Raw genomic sequence first — 16881 nt, forward strand, 5'->3', positions numbered from 1 at the left:
CTAGTACCTAAAGAATAAGCACTAGTAGTTAATGAATAAGCACTAGTACCTAATGAATAAGTACTAGTCCTCAATGGAAAAGATACTAGTGTCTAAAAAATAAGTACTAGTAAATGAAAAAAAGATACTAGTACAGCTTATAGAATAAATGTTAAAAAGGCTTTCCATAGTAGTTGATATCTCAATGACGGAACCCCATAGAAGTCAATAGCAAAATGTTTTATTTGTTACTAGTAACAATATAAAGGTTACTAGTCACTATTGAATTAAGGGGGGGGGGGGGGGGGGTGAAATGCTATTTCATGCATACTGAGTTTTTTAAAATGTTAAAGAGTTGGATTCCCATGCTAAACATGGACAAAGTTTCAAAAATTAAGTTGTACGTTTGAAGTAAAAATTTTCCAAAAATACTCCTTCCGGTTTGTCACAAGTTTCGGAAAGTTTTTTTCGAGTATGGCTCTGTGTGACATTAGATGGAGCAGAATTTCCTTATATGGGTCCTAAGGGCACTTCTCCCGGAAGAGCGCGCGCTCCCGTAGAGCAAAGTAGTGACATTCACTGATCAGAGCGAGAGCGAAATGTCACAAAAGAAGTGTGTTTTTGGTTGCCAGGGCAGGACAACCCTGCACAGATTACCAAAAAAAAAAAAAAAAAAAAAACATTAAGGGACCAGTGGATGGAGTTTATTTTTACAGAGCATCAACGGAGTTGTGCAAGAGTTTTTGTTTGTTCCCTGCATTTTGAAGATGTTTGTTTTACAAACAAGGCCCAGTTTGACGCCAATCGTTTGCATATCGTTAATTTCTTAAGGATAATGTTGTCCCAACGAAAAAGGGTCACGATCGTGTGTTGAAACCGCAGGCGGTGAGTAAAACTGCTTCAAATATCTCTGTGTTGTAAACGTATCTATCGGCGCGTAAGCACATCAAGTAAACAACATGCGATCAAACTGCACTTTCCACATGTACACCTTAAAAAAAAATAGACAACACAAAGTGGAACTTAGTCATTTTCCAAAACCGCTAAGCAAATATATACAGGTTCAATACATATTCAATACATCCTCACAGTAATGTCACAGCTTCCAGCTCTCAACGCAAAAGCCTACTCGCGCTCGTGATTCTTTAGCTCCGCCCACACGTCACGCCTCCAGCCGCTCGTGTTTTTCCGGGAAAAATCGGTACAGACCAGTGTTAATTTTGACACGAAAGTTTAATTTAGTTTTAGTCTTAGTCTTTTGACTATAATTCTTTTTAGTTTTAGTCAAGTTTTAGTCATCTGATTTGTTTTAATTTTAGTCTTATTTTAGTCGACTAAAATTGCTTGGTATTTTAGTCGACTAAAATTGCTTGGTATTTTAGTCGACTAAAATAAGACTAAAATCAATAACAGATTTACTAGACAATTTTTTACAACTGGTATAGGAAACAAACTTAACCAAAATATATAAAACACAAATTCAACTTTATTTCAACACAACTGTGTCTTTATTTCGATTCAAAAGCTTTTATGCAGCAACAAACACTGTCATGATAATGTAAACAATAACTAGCTGCCAATTGACCATCAATAAAAGAAAAATAAAGTTAGGTCCAGGACCTTAAAGTTTACAGCTGAGCTGAACAATAAGTGCATACATTTAAAGTAAATATTTAATAAGTTGGCAGCTAGGTGGATAAAAAAAGTAACAAGATTTTATAAGGTATTCATTTGTCTAGCAATATTGTATGTTTTAAATACTACAATATTGCTAGATTTGTATGTATAATGATAGGATGTGAACATTCATGTTTCACATGACTAATATAGAAATATTTGTGATATTGTCAACAAGTAGAACATTATAAAATATACTAAACATTAGTATTAATCAAATGAATTTATCATGATATTACGTATTAGTATTGTGCTCGCATCTAATTTGAAGAAGGGGCTAGTTTTTTAAACATCCAGTCCTACTAAGAATCCATATCATGTATTAGTATTGTAATCGCATCTAATTTGAAGAAGGGGCTATTTTACAGTACTTTTCAGTTCGTAATATTTAATGCTACAACATCTACGCACTGCACTATTCCAATTTTGCTTAGCTCAATAAACAAAAGAACATCGTTGTGAAATTACATTTGAGAAAATGTCCGGGTGGCTCATCTGTAAATGTCTTTTCAAATTGGTTGTGTTCTTGCCACGAATGAGCGCTCTGCGTGCTTTACACTTTGTTTTGTTTTGTTCGTCGTCAAACGTGAAGTGAGCTGTGGACATTTTGTCGCTCTTTTAGACAGTAGGGACTTTAAGCAACAGCTGCGAATGGAACGGCTACAGCGACCGGAAGTTTGCCGTCACACCGCTGTAGCCAAGAACGTAAAAGTCATTAAGCAACGGTAAAACAGAACAGCGCAACGCAGCATTAATTCATTTATTGAGATCCAAAAAAATATATAATTTAAAAAAAGCAAGAGAAGGATTGCTTTTGGCGTTAAATGACAATCTTTTGTCAGAAGAGGAGTTTTTAATATTGTATGATGTAAATAAGTCTAAAAACATAACATTTATTTACCTAACCTCTCACGTTGTAGCGACTCTGGCAAATCAGCTGTTCTCCCGTAGTAGACCGTTAAATTAGAACGTCACAAAGTAGCAGTTAAATTCGCGCAGGCGCAATACAACGCCAGAATGGCGTTGCCGTTCCACCAGAGGCTGTTGCTTAAAGTCCCTATCACCTCTTCGAATGCCGACTTCCCGGGAGCTCATAAAAACTGAAAACCTTCGCTTCACGTCTCAATAAGTCAGGCTCTGATTGGTTCTCTTCTCTCATGCAGTCTGTTCTGTTTTGCCGGTTCTTTTGCTCATTCCTCGCATCTCTCCCGTCTGCTGATTTGATTTTCGTCACAGTCTATTTTCGTCTCGTCCTTTATTCGTTGACGATAATGTCAATCAATTTAGTCATAGTTTTAGTCTCCATCAGTGCCTTCTATTTTAGTTTTCGTTTCGTTTTCGTCAGCAAAAATATATTCGTGACGAAAATAATGACGAAAATATTTAGTCAACGAAATTAACACTGGTACAGACTATCTTTCTCTTATAAATATAATAAAACTAAAGGCTTTTTGGAGTTATGAAGGATGCAGTACTACTCTATAGGTACTCAAGATTAACAGGATATTGAGTGAAAACGAGCATTTCACCCCCTTTGTAAGTACTAGTATCTAATGAATAAGTACTACTGCCTAATAAATAAATACTAGTATCTAATAAATAAGTACTAGTATTTAATCAATAAGTACTAGTATCTAATTAATAAATACCTGTACCTAATAATTAAGTACTAGTATCTGATGAATAAGTACTAGTAATTTTACAAAAGACACTAGTACCTAAAGAATAAGCACTAGTAGTTAGTGAATAAGCACTAGTACCTACTGAATAAGTACTAGTACTAAATGGAAACATACTAGTATCTAAAAAATAAGTACTAGTAACATGAAAAAAGATACTAGTACAGTTTATAGATTAAAAGTTAATTAGGCTTTCCATAGGACTTGGTATGAGATGCTATCCATCTGTCTTACAGGTTCAGGGTGATAGTACTCACTGCAAAGGCTGGTTGTGGAGGTAAATAAGGCTGCATATATATGTAGCGAATAAATGAGATATAATGATAAGGCATTGCTTATTATTACACCTTATGATAATATTTATGAAAAATAAAAGGAAGCTACACACATTTTTTTTATAGTCATTGAAACATTAGCTACATATTACTCCTATTTATTTCACTGGAAATGTTTTAAAAGGTTCAGTTGCATGCACTACATTATGAGATACAGCATTTCATACAATACTATCTGTTGTATAGGTCACTGCTCAGTTTGACAAAGGTTATTTTATGCATACAGAAAAGAGTGCTGTGATAAAAGGTGTGTGGTAGCATTCTATTGCAAACATAGTCAGGATTTCTTAAGACACCTATTTTAGTGATATCTGTCTGGAAGCTGAGACATTGCATGTGTAAAATAACATTTCACAATAGTTAAAATAGTGGCAGAAAAAAAATATATGTTATCTCCAGCAGTTTAATATTTCAAAGCCATTAACAACAAAAAAAAGTAGTTTTAAGCATATGAACTTATTTGTGGAAGTTTTAAATATGCACTTCCTATGGATCCTTGACTTCCAGAGAAAACAACTGTAGATCTTCACAGACTTCAACAATATCGATGTCATCCAGATTAGTAAAGCGATGCTTGTAAGTGTGTGCTTGCTGGCCGTTCACTGACACATCATACTGCTTTGCTTTGCAGGTGATTTTCATCTGAATCACACATATAAAACTGACAGTAAGATACTTGTTCTGATGTCACAAACAAACATACACTCTTAAAGAGACGCAAAAATTTAAATTCTGTGATCATTTACTTGCCCTTGTATTATTCACAACCCATAAGCAAACCTAATTTTTTGTCAAATTATGTTATAATCTTTTGTCCATTCAACTGTGCAAAAATCTATTACTGTATTAATCTGTCCATTTAAACAGAAAAAGCATCTACATGTCAGTGTGCCAGCCTACCTCAAAGAACTCTCCATTTGCAAAAGGTATGTCTCCACTCTTTTCTTCTCGCCCCCACTGCCCGTCCGTCCAGGTATTGCGAACAACTGCATTCTCCTCAAAATGGCACAGGTAGTGAAATGCAATCCCATACCTGTGGCGCAGATTAATCACAATCCTAATGAAGAATGGAACAGAAGAGTGGATATGTTATCATAAACATAAACGGTTTTTGATATTATCTGTACATTTACAAAGAAAGTGTGAAAATGCTAGTGATGTATGTCAGGAAGAAAGAATTTTTCAGACCTTTTACAGTCAGAGTTAACAGTTCCATGAATAACAATGACTTTGCCAGGCTTTAATCCATTGATCAGTTCTTTTTTGTACGATGCCACCTGATTTTTATGAAACTGTAAAATATAGGAAAGTATATAACATTTTAATAATGCTGAACTTTATGCTCAATAAGGGTAGCATATTTTTATTCTAACCACAAGATGGCCAAAGAAATCCAGCTCCATTCCCTCCATTGAGATGATGTTCATTTGAGCGAACGGCATACGGTGATTATAGACCATTAATTCTTCCCCGTTGGCACTTATCTGTGGAGAGCCATTGTATAGTGAGCAAAACAGTGGAAATCAATCATTCTTTTCATTCAGCTAGTACAGAAACAGAACAGTAGTGTACTGAATAAAGATTTATTTCCTGTAATTTGTGGCTAGAAAGTTGACAGTTGTTTTTTTATTTATTTTTTTATGTCTTGCGGTTACATCTATACAAACGGCACAATGTAGAAATAGTTTTGTACAGTAATGTGAACATGTACATAACATACTGCAGTGGATACTGAATATACTAATTGTATAATGCTAATTGTTGCTAGTGTTTAAGTGCATTAGTTTATGATTGAAAAATGTGTTTGGTGAGTGACAGCTTTTGCCATTTTAATAGAAGAATGAGTTGATTTAAAGCACGTGTGAAGTGTTTTGTCATTTTAATGCATTTTGTATGCATTTTGTATTTCCTGCTTTGCTATGATGGAATTTGGTAAATGGAATTAAAGTGACCAAACTGAGAAAGGTGTCCTAGCAATTGTGAAGAAAAAAATAAAACAGCAAATTGGTAAAAGACGTAGTAATGAAAGAGGAGTCACTATCTTACCTGCCAGTCATGTTTGGAGCTTGACTGAATGTCATTTTGGGGGATTTTACAGCTAAATAAATGGCTTTTAAATAATAAATACCTCATATGCCTGTGCGGTGACAAGGATCTTGATGGTGAACTGTTGGCCTTGGAGGAGAGGAGACTTAGAAGTGGGTTGATCTGAGTCCCAGCTACCGTTTTGGAAGGTCTTGTACAGTATGTGTGGGTGATCATCCTCGAAGTGTGGGCTAATGCACAGAGCAGTTTTAGCAGAGGGATGAGTACCATCCTTGAGGCTGATATATGATCTGGAGAACACAATGAAAACTGTATACTAAACAAACAATGTCCATGGTAATATTCCGTCCTTTGAGATGAACATGAAAAAATACTCACTTGTGAGCATTTGACAAAATCCGTCCAATTATGACAATAGTCTTCCCTTCCTTCAAGCCCCCTGTGATTGGTATCCCTTGAGTAATTGCGGACTGTGTCTGAGATGTGAATACAGTAAGCATATTTATGCAATATCACATTGTAACCATGATAAATATCTGGGAAATAAAATAATAAAACGACTCAATCTGACAAAACACCCAAAACATTGCTGCATACCTAAATCTCTAAACCCTTCATTACTACTGGTATGTGAACATGCTGATGTGAAGTATTTAGTAAAGAGTCTTATATTAAAATCGTTACGTACTGGTTTGTGAAAAATCTGAGAATCTGCCATTCTGCCAGTTCCTTCTTTTCTGCAGTCTCACTGCAAATCTTCAGCTGGGTATTCAAGACCAAGGTTGGAGCACCGAGGATGGTAAACCAAGGTGAATCGTCTTAATATAGCTGTGATTTTAAGACCGCCCATATATTATACAAATGCTATACACAATATTCTAGGTAGATATAGCTACCTGAAAATGACCTAGAAATATTTTCTACCAGTAAAATGCAAACAAGTATAAAGGGGAGATAACTATAGTCCAGAAACAGACATGTAGACTACTGTTGGCTTAACATTGATAATATAACCAAAGAGATACATGAGAGTCTAAGAGCCAAACATATCTAAGATAAACAGTCCTTTTTTAATAGATATACCTATACTGGAAATTACCTAGAAATATCTGCCATAAAATGCAAACCTGTATAAGAGCAGATAAAATAAACCCTCAGGAAAAAAATTTCAAAAGCTGCCATCCTTTTAAAAGGTAATAATGTGCCCCTTTTGATATGGAGCAATTGCATAAGGAGAAAAATCCTCTAATATTCTTCTAACATAAAAAATTAACATTTCTGTAACCATGCTGCAATAAACCACCTCAATAATCTGAATTCATAAGACTGAATTCTCTTCTAATACTTAAGATTATCTATCACTGCACCATAAAAAATTATGGTGTGGCCACTGGTTAAGAAATGTTCATTGGAGCAGCAGCATCACAGAAAAACATGGAGACAAAAAGAGCGCCTAGCTGGTGGAATGACCTCTTGAGTCTTTACTCATTTTCAAGAAACATCTAAAGACTCATCTTTTTCGGCAGCACTTAACCAACTAATACTAGCACTTTTCCTTCTTTTCAAAAAATAAAACCTTGCATTGCGTTCTGTACTAGACTAACTGAGACTTGTCATGGCACTTGTATACCGTTGTTGTTCTCTTGTTGACCTGACCGCTTCTATTGTTCTCATTTGTAAGTCGCTTTGGATAAAAGTGTCTACTAAATGATAAATGTAAATGTAAAAGGTGTCAGGTTCTCAGAGACTTCCAAACATGACCTCCACGTAATAAGAATCACAAGCTGAACTGTCATGAAGTGTAATGAAAGCATGAAAAAAAATGAGTTTAAATATCTCACCTATTGCATTTTCATATAATAATATTAGATAGCTGTTAAGTTGCTAATTTAGCAGTTAGCTGTTTAAAATAATTCAAATTAAGCAGATTTCTTCTGCCACCTTGAGATCAATCTAAATACAACGTCAACAGAAACCAGTCCCTATTTTGCTAATGTCAACAGCACTAAAATATTTAAATATTTTGTTCTTCACCCTCTGTCTGTAAAAATTACTTGTAGCACTTGTAACATTTAAAGATAAAATTGAACTTCTGATGAAAAGGCTTTTAGGTAGTTTTCTACTTCCATCTTGATTAATATGTAGATGTATATTTAGCAAAGTGCAAAAGATTGCAAAAGTTTAGACATGTAGTATGTTATCATCAGCATAAGATATTTGCTCCGTTGAATTTTGCAAACCAAATGAAAAGAAAGTGTATTTTTAACCATACATTTATTTGTGGACCCTGGATCCTTGTTAGACGTGCACAAAAATCAGCTGCAGCTGTCCATAAACTTCATAAGACATGATGTCGTCCAGTTTAGTAAAGAGATGCTTGTAAATGTGTGTTTGATGGCCATTCATAAACACATCATAATGCGCTTTACTGGAGAGGATTTTGAACTGAATTAGACAGAACAGTAAGATGATGTCACAAACAAACTTCTACTCCTAACTCTTAAAGGGACAGTTCACAGAAAAAAAAAAAAAAAAATTATATATATATATATATATATATATATATATATATATATATATATATATATATATATATATATATATATATATATATATCATAATTTTCTTGCCCTTGTGACATTCCAAATGAGATATTTTTCATATTTATTTAAAATTCTTATTAATTTTATACATTTAACAATGGCCTTTTTTGTTGTTGTTGTTCCAGAGATGGGTTCAGAGCAACATGGGGGTGAGCAAATTAATTTTCTTTTAACAGAATCAAGAAGACACTTCAGATTTGTATCAAACATTAAACAAAGAAAAAACTATTTACTCTGTCCATTTCAACAAATAGGTACCATAAAGTTAGTATGTACCGTTCTGCTATATGTTGTACAGTACATTAAATGTGCACTGCCTTTCTCATAGCGTTGGTTTATGTGCAGAGCAGTATCAACCTTAGAACCAGAACCGCACTGAAGGTTCACATGTGAGAGCCGCGGAAATACAGACCTCTTCATGAGTTCATTGGTGCAGTGGAATAATTCTGCTTATATATGGTTATACCTTGGAAATTACCTATGTTGTCTGCCAGACAGCTAAATTGAAAACATAGATAAGAGCAGATATCATATATCAGGTGAATAAAGCGTTAAATAAAGTAAAAAGGTGTACCATTTGAAAGATAATGATGGGGTTCGCAGGAGATAGTGACCTGCAACACACACGAGCGATATTATTTTCAACTCACAACGACAGCATCAGTAAAGTAAAACATGTTCATGGATGTAAGTGTGCCTACCTGGAAAGGTGCATCTTGCGGAAGAATATTGCACCCAGAGCTACTTCTCTCTGTTAATGTCTATGGCGAATCATGCAGGAACTGGGCTATTCCGCAGCGGTACCTATCCGAACCAGTCTAAATAGTCCGAATATAAACACTTATTATAGGTGTATCGTAGTGATCCAGTACAAGACAAAAACACTGTTTGGAAAACTGATTTCATGCTGCACTCGCTTATTACAGAATGTTTTTTAATTTTGAACAAAAAAGTTAAGGACTGCAGATTTAATGTTTTTCAAACTGATTTTGCTCTCACCTGAAATGCTGCTTGAGGTGCTGTATAAGCCTAAAAAGATAAGATGATATACAAAATGCATTCAAAAAACATTGCAAATCTATGCTTGCTATTATAAAGTGCTGTTTATGAGTTTTTATCTCAAAAGTTAGACACGATATGAGATGATATCCATCTGTCTTACAGGTTCAGGGTGATAGGAGGTAAATAATATTGCAAATATATATATATGTCATATTACATTCAAAAATGTTATTTAAATAAACTGGGCCTAAAAGCATTCAGCTACCACACATACTGAATATTGCTTTAATGTGAAGAACTGCACTTGTGATCACTTAATAAATCCATTACAAAAGACATGAGCACAGACAAAAGTCATTCCAAACTAGCTCAAAAGTTAAGTTATAGTCTGAGAAACGTTCTGCAGTGGCGACGCATGTATTTTAGTTCTCACCGCAGGATTCTGGAAGACAATAGAGTTCAACTCCACCATTCCATCCACCGAGATGATGTCCACATTAGAGTATGGAACGCGGTGTCTATAGTCCATGAAGTGTCTCCCATTAGTAGATATCTAAAGAGAACCATCACAAAAGTCATTAATGAAAAGAGGTGAAATGCCTTTCAAATAATTAACTATTTATGGTTCTGCTGATTAGAAAGAAAGATGCAAATGGCTACTATTTAGAAACTTCAATTTTAGAGTCGGTGTCCTTGTACCTTGTATTCGTCCTGCTCAACGAGGATCTGGAGGGTGAATGTTTGGCCTTGGGGAAAGGGAGATTCATGTTTGCGCTCCTCTGAGCCCCAGTTCATGTTCTGGAAGCTGTTGAGCACTACATACCCAGTGCTCTCATAGCGTGGGTTAAAGTACAGAGCAATATTAGCCCCGGAATGAGAACCACATTGAAAGTTCACATGAAATCTGCAGAACAAAATGGAATGGGTAACAAGGAGAGTGTGATCGGTCTCATCTCATCTCTGATTTGATATGTTCTAAAATAATTGCAAGGCTCACGAAGTGACACCTGAACTGGTAAATAATTGTACTACTAAAAAATACATCAAGAGCACTTTTGCAGCACAATTTAAAGGTAACCAGCATATTGTGATTGCTCAACACTTTGAAAATGAGAATAAAACTCTTTAATGTTCCTCACCTGTTAGCCCCTGGTAAAACCCGTCCGCTCAAGATGATGCTCTTCCCATTCTGCAGGCCTCCCTGGATTTGACCGCTGAATGGGATTCTCTGTGTTGATGTAAAGAGTAATGTGACACAATCTGCATCTGCGCTGATGAGCTAATCCCCAATAATGTGAATCAATTATAAAAATGGCTTGTTTGATATACGAAATTGGGGAATGGATGTCATATGATCGTGTCATATGTAATATAACAGTGAAAATTATCATTTAGGCAAAAAAAAAAAAAAAAAAAAGACAGAAAGCAAGGATAGTAAAAAGAAGACACCCCATCCTAGGCTACTTGTTGCATGAAGGAGTTTTAATTGTGCATGCAAAACCACATAACTTTGAATAATGGAGTTGCTAACTCAAAAAAGAGGAAGACAAAGGTAATACACACTAAAAAATGTTGGGTTAAAAATAACCCAATCTGTAACCCAACTATGGGTTGGTATAGCACCTTCCCATCTGTGGGTTATTTCAAGCCAGCCCATTGGGTTAAAATCCTGTTGGGTTAAAAGTTACCCAACAGTTGAGTTAATTATTTATGTTAATTAACATCAGTATTTTTATTAAAAATTACTTAATACAACCATATTATGAAACTATTTTGTTGTAAATTACAGATTTTATTTTAATATGCAAATAACATATTTACAAATATATTTTAAAATATTTTATTTAAATGTACAAGAATGTGTAAAAATACAACTGACATTTTCAAGATGTACAAATGTGTCCATTCATATTCATATCAAACACACAAATGTGCAAATACAGTTCACAGCTGTGGCCTAATGGTTAGAGAGTTGGACCTGTAACCCGAAAGTGGCAGGTTTGAGTCTCGGTGCTGGCAGGAGTTGGAGGTGGGAGGGAGTAAATGAACAGCGCTCTCTTGAACCCCCAGTTGCTCTCCGGATGCTGGATCTATAGCTGCCCACTGCTCCGGATGTGTGTTCACTGCCGTGTGTGTGTGCACTTGGATGGGTTAAATGCAGAGTACCAATTCTGAATATGGGTTACCACACTTGGCAAATGTTACGACTTTCAAATGAACACAACATATAATAATAAAACAAAAAATAATCATAGAATCAATATACTAGCTGCTGGACCTACTGATGATCAATCAAATAAAAAAAGTTTTACTGATTACTAAATACAAAGTGTTTAAGGAGGAGACAGTGTGCAGAAGAAACTATTAAAGACTGTGTGTTCCAAAAACTCTCAAATGGGAGCAGAGGGATTTAAGTAGTAGATGTCATATACAAAGAAAAGTTTGAAACACAGATCGACTGTTTGTAGTATCGTCTTCTGTTCCACCGCCTCCCCATTTAAAATAATAAAAACTTGGGAGGAGTTTTCCTTGTCACCAAGCACCAGGACATGTGGATTCTGGCTTGTCTCGTGATTCAAGTGCAGCACTAATTAGTGCCAACCTTAAAAGAATACACAAAAAAAAAACATGCATTGTGATGATATTTCATTGATACACTCACTTTACAAATGATTTAATTTAAATTAGTTAAAAGCTATAGCAAATGTAAATTGGTTAAAGTGATGATTCACCCAAAAATGAAAATTCTGTCATCATTTTTTTTTTTTTTTTTAAATAACTTCTTGGAACGATTTGTATTTGTAACGGCGCTAATGGAGGACAGGAGACAAATGCAAGTACGAGTAAGTTTATTAGAAGTATGATGATGATGAAAGGTCGGAGAGTAACGCAGGAACCACGGTGGCAGCACAGACTGGTGAGTTGAGACGTGGGGTGCGTTGAACGACGATGACAGCGGTGATAATCCAATAGTGGTGAGTGTATTCCAAGCGTGACGACAGGATCCGAACAGAACGGCGACAAGGCAAGGCAGGAACAACACGAACACGACATCAAACACCAGGATCTACAAACAACGATCAGACAAACAGGAAACGAAAGACAGGGTGTTAAATAGTCTGTGGGAACTAGCCGCACCTGCTGCTGATCAGTGATCAGCGACCACACCCACATGAAACAATCAACATGACGTAACCTGACTACAGCTGGAGACGGTGCATTCACGAACCGTGACAGTACCCCTCCTCCTAAGAACGCCTCCTGGCGTCCCCAGAATCTCTTACCTGTCGATTGTAATCATCGATAAGGGAATGATCCAGGATGTCCCTAGCAGGTACCCAACTTCTCTCCTCCGGACCGTAACCCTCCCAGTCCACCAAGTACTGAAATCCGCGTCCCCTCCTTCTAGAGTCCAGAATACGATTAACCAAATAAGTGGTCTCCCCATCTACGAGACGTGGCGGGGGAGGGACCGGGGTAGGCGGATTAATGGGAGAATAAAATACAGGCTTTATTTTGGATACATGAAAGGCGGGGTGAATTCTCCTGTACGTCGGAGGGAGTTTGAGGCGGACTGTCACCGGACTAATGATCTTGGTGACAGTAAACGGGCCGATAAATTTGGGAGCCAGTTTATTAGAAACGGAACGGAGAGGAATGTTCTTAGTAGAAAGCCACACCTTCTGACCCACGACGTATACGGGAGGCCTAGACCGGTGGCGATCGGCTTTGGCCTTGGTGCGCGCCCCCACTTGGAGTAGAGTCTCGCGGGCTCTGGTCCAAGTGCGGTGGCACCTCTGGACGAAGGCGTGAACGGAGGGGACCGCAACCTCGGATTCCATACTGGGAAAAATTGGTGGCTGGTACCCTACACTACACTCAAAAGGAGATAGGCCCGTAGCCGATACTGGTAAGGTATTGTGGGCGTACTCCACCATAGACAATTGTTGGCTCCAGGAGGAAGGATTCTTGGAGACCAAACATCGCAACACCCTTTCCAAATCTTGGTTGGCTCTCTCGGTCTGGCCATTGCTCTGGGGGTGAAACCCTGAGGACAGACTTACAGTCGCTCCTAGTAATTTACAGAATTCTCGCCAAAATTTAGACACAAATTGGGGTCCTCTGTCAGAAACCACGTCTATCGGGAGGCCATGTAAACGAAAGACGTGGTCTATGACGGTCAACGCTGTCTCCTTGGCTGAGGGCAACTTGGCCAAAGGAATAAAATGGGCGGCCTTCGAGAACCGGTCCACCACGGTTAAAACAACCGTGTTGCCCTGGGAGGGCGGGAGGGCGGTAATATAATCTAGTGCGATATGGGACCAGGGTCTCGAAGGTACCGGCAGCGGTTGGAGTAACCCATCCGGGGACCGATTGGAAGCCTTACCAGTGGCACATACCGAGCAAGCCAAAACAAAATTGTGAATGTCGCGAGCCATAAGTGGCCACCAGAATCGTTGCTTGACTAAAAATCTAGTACGGTTAACCCCTGGATGGCAAGCCACATTAGAGCAATGTCCCCACTGGATAACGTTGGACCTTAATCCCTCCGGCACAAATAAGCGGTTCGGTGGGCACCCGGGCGGAGGCGTTACCCCTTCTAAGGCCGTTCTGACCTTCGATTCGATCTCCCATGTGAGAGTGGAGACCACTAATGTCTCAGGAAAAATACACTCGGGAGTGGACGGGCGTTCGGAATGGTCAAAAATACGAGACAAGGAATCGGGTTTGATATTTTTGGAGCCCGGGCGGTACGAAATAGTAAAATCAAAACGTCCGAAAAAAAGTGCCCATCGAGCCTGCCTGGAGTTCAACCTTTTGGCGGTGCTAATGTACTCTAAGTTCTTGTGGTCAGTCCATACTATAAAAGGAACCCCCGATCCTTCTAACCAGTGTTGCCATTCCTCCAATGCCATCTTGACTGCCAACAATTCTCTGTTACCAATATCGTAATTACTCTCTGCAGGAGATAAACGATAAGAAAAATACGCGCAAGGGTGGACCTTGTCGTCTAAGGGAGAACGTTGGGATAACACCGCTCCTACCCCCACCTCTGACGCATCGACCTCCACCACGAACTGCCGTGTGGCGTCAGGGGTAATGAGAATTGGAGCTGAAATGAAACGGCTCTTCAGTTTCGCAAACGCAGCCTCCGCTGTGTTTGACCACCTGAAAGCAGTCCTGGCGGAGGTCAAGGCGGTCAGAGGCGCGGCTAGTTGGCTGAAATTGCGAATGAAACGCCGGTAGAAGTTAGCGAACCCCAGAAACCTCTGTAGGGCCTTACGGGAATCTGGACTTGGCCATTCTACCACAGCCCTAACCTTCTCGGGATCCATGCGTATTCCCTCAGTCGACACGATAAACCCCAAAAATGGAATAGACTGTGCATGAAACTCGCATTTCTCCGCCTTGACAAAAAGCCCATTCTCTAGCAACCTCTGAAGCACTCGTCGGACGTGCTGCACATGTTCCTGGAGAGAAGAAGAAAAAATCAATATGTCATCCAGGTAGACATAAATGAACTGATCAATCATATCTCGCAGCACGTCGTTGACGAGTGCCTGGAAGACCCCTGGGGAGTTGGAGAGCCCGAAGGGCATGACCAAATATTCAAAGTGCCCTCTGGGGGTGTTAAACGCGGTCTTCCATTCATCCCCCTCCCTGATCCGAACCAAATGATACGCATTGCGTAAGTCCAGTTTTGTGAAAATAGACGCTCCCTGCAACCTCTCGAAGGCTGAAGACATCAACGGCAAAGGATAAGTATTCTTTACCGTGATGTTGTTCAGCTCTCGGTAATCAATACAAGGTCGCAGTGATCCGTCCTTCTTTCCCACAAAAAAGAACCCCGCCCCCGCAGGAGAAGAGGAAGGGCGGATGAATTTGGAAGCTAGAGAATCAGAAATATATTTCTCCATAGCCTCCCTCTCTGGCACAGAAAGTGAATAAAGTTTTACTTAATAAAGAGACTTACCTGACAATAACTCTATGGCACAGTCGTAAGGACGATGCGGAGGAAGAGAAGCAGCTTGAGACTTACTGAACACTTCCTTCAGGTGGAGGTACTCAGCGGGCACGTTAGATAAATCCACCGCCTCCTCCTGTAACACAGACACAGACACAGACGGACAAGCAGACACTAAACAAGACTCATGACACCTTCGAGACCAAGAAAAGATGGAATTAGAGGACCAGTCTACTTTGGGGTTATGGAGAAGGAGCCAAGGGTGCCCGAGGACAATGGGTGCCAGGGGAGTGTCAAGGATGTGAAATGAGATAGTTTCGGAGTGGTTGCCAGAGGTGATGAGTGTGATCTCCTCAGTGCTGTGAGAGATGGTGGGGAGTTGCTGTCCAGTGAGGGCATGGACCGTGATGTGGTGCGGCAGGGCTTTGAGGGGAATGTGGAGCTTGTGTGCAAGGTGACGATCCATAAAGTTACCTTCTGCCCCAGAGTCCAGTAGTGCCTGACAGTGGTGTGTCTGTGCTGACCACCGCAGTCTTACCGGAAGGAGCGTAGATGATGGCGGTGATGAGGTCTTCTCGGCAGAGATCCCACCCGATTGTAGCCTCATGCGTACTACCGGGCTTGGCCTTTTACTGGACAGGTATGGGCTTGATGTCCGGCTCCCCCGCAGTACATGCAAAGACCCAGGGATCTCCGCCTCTCCTTCTCCTCCCGGGAAAGCCGAGCTCGCCCTACCTGCATGGGCTCGTGATCGTAGGTGGGGCTGACCACGTCTCCGCCACTGAATCGCCCGTCCGCCGGGCCCCTGGATGGGGTGTTGAACAGCCCCCTCCTCTCCATCCGAGTGAGGCGGGCATCCACCCGTAACGCTAGATCAATGAGTCCATTAAGAGAGGGGGGCAGATCCAGGGCGTAGATCTCCCTCTGGACGCGGTCAGCCAGCCCATGCAGGAACATGTCCCACTGCGCCTCCTCGTTCCAATGGCACTCCGCCGCCAGGGTTCTGAATTCGATAGAGAAGTCTGAGACGGACCTCTCCCTCTGGCGTAACTCCGCCAGCCTCCTGGCCGCCTCCCGTCCTGCGACGGCCCGATCGAAGACCCGCCTCATCTCCTCGGAGAGCGCCAGGAACGAGTCGCAGCATGGGTCCTGGTTCTCCCACACCGCCGTCCCCCATAGTGCCGCCCTCCGAGAGTAAGGTGAGCACAAAGGCCACTTTCGCCCTCTCGTTGGCGAATGTCCTGGGTTGCAGGGCAAAATGCATATCACAGCGGGTTAGGAATGCTCTACAAAAGCTGGGCTCACCCGAGTATGCTTCCGGGATAGGAAGACGCGTTTCCGGCTGGGAGGTGGTCACTGGTGGTACCGGGAGAGCGGGCGGTGTGGGTGGCGCAGTGGGCGCTCGAAAAAGATGGAACTGCTGGGTGAGCTCGGACACCTGCGTTACCAAGGCTTGGACCGCGCGACCAGTGTCGTTAAGAGTCCTCTCCTGGGAGTCCATCCTCCGAACACTGGCGCTGAGAAATTCCTCCAGAGATGAAGCTTGAGTACTCGCTGCCTCCATGATGGTCTGATCATTCTGTAACGGCGCTAAT

General features: G+C 40.1%; 2 protein-coding genes across 3 annotated transcripts in view; both read right to left on the reverse strand.

The window, feature by feature from the left end:
- The window catches only part of LOC113114574 (galectin-9-like), a 29383-nt gene extending 12920 nt beyond the window's left edge, over window positions 1-16463 (reverse strand). The window contains exons 1-6 of the mRNA XM_026281457.1: window positions 16320-16463; window positions 16022-16210; window positions 10461-10600; window positions 10021-10225; window positions 9755-9874; window positions 9319-9348 (exon numbers count right to left, since the gene is read on the reverse strand). Coding sequence (XP_026137242.1) covers window positions 9319-9348; window positions 9755-9874; window positions 10021-10225; window positions 10461-10600; window positions 16022-16210; window positions 16320-16463 — 828 coding nt within the window. The remainder of the gene's footprint in view (window positions 1-9318; window positions 9349-9754; window positions 9875-10020; window positions 10226-10460; window positions 10601-16021; window positions 16211-16319) is intronic.
- On the reverse strand, window positions 3726-7262 carry LOC113114818 (32 kDa beta-galactoside-binding lectin-like). 2 transcript variants are annotated; one of them, XM_026281865.1, is made up of 7 exons: window positions 6405-7262; window positions 6095-6192; window positions 5799-6006; window positions 5044-5154; window positions 4859-4962; window positions 4571-4727; window positions 3726-4312 (listed from the first exon to the last, which is right to left on the reverse strand). In XM_026281865.1, exons 1-7 carry the CDS (start codon window positions 6432-6434, stop codon window positions 4157-4159), a joined length of 864 nt encoding a protein of 287 aa, XP_026137650.1. In that variant the 5' UTR covers window positions 6435-7262; the 3' UTR covers window positions 3726-4156. The 2 variants fall into 2 exon arrangements, with proteins under 2 accessions (XP_026137650.1, XP_026137651.1); XM_026281866.1 differs by having other exon boundaries at window positions 3730-4312; window positions 4859-4947; window positions 6405-7259.
- Window positions 16464-16881: the final 418 nt, after the last annotated feature.

The sequence above is a fragment of the Carassius auratus genome, chromosome 15, assembly GCF_003368295.1.
Source record: "Carassius auratus strain Wakin chromosome 15, ASM336829v1, whole genome shotgun sequence".
Classification (NCBI taxonomy): Eukaryota; Metazoa; Chordata; class Actinopteri; order Cypriniformes; family Cyprinidae; genus Carassius; species Carassius auratus.

Excerpts from the sequence above, each read along its gene's own strand:
- LOC113114818 (XM_026281865.1), bottom strand. The coding sequence starts at position 6,434 with ATGGCAGATTCTCAGATTTTTCACAAACCA. Across the intron at positions 5,155-5,798 it reads TCACCGCACAGGCATATGAG|ATAAGTGCCAACGGGGAAGA; the intron begins GTATTTATTATT and ends GGCTCTCCACAG. Across the intron at positions 4,313-4,570 it reads CAAATGGAGAGTTCTTTGAG|ATGAAAATCACCTGCAAAGC; the intron begins GTAGGCTGGCAC and ends TGTGTGATTCAG.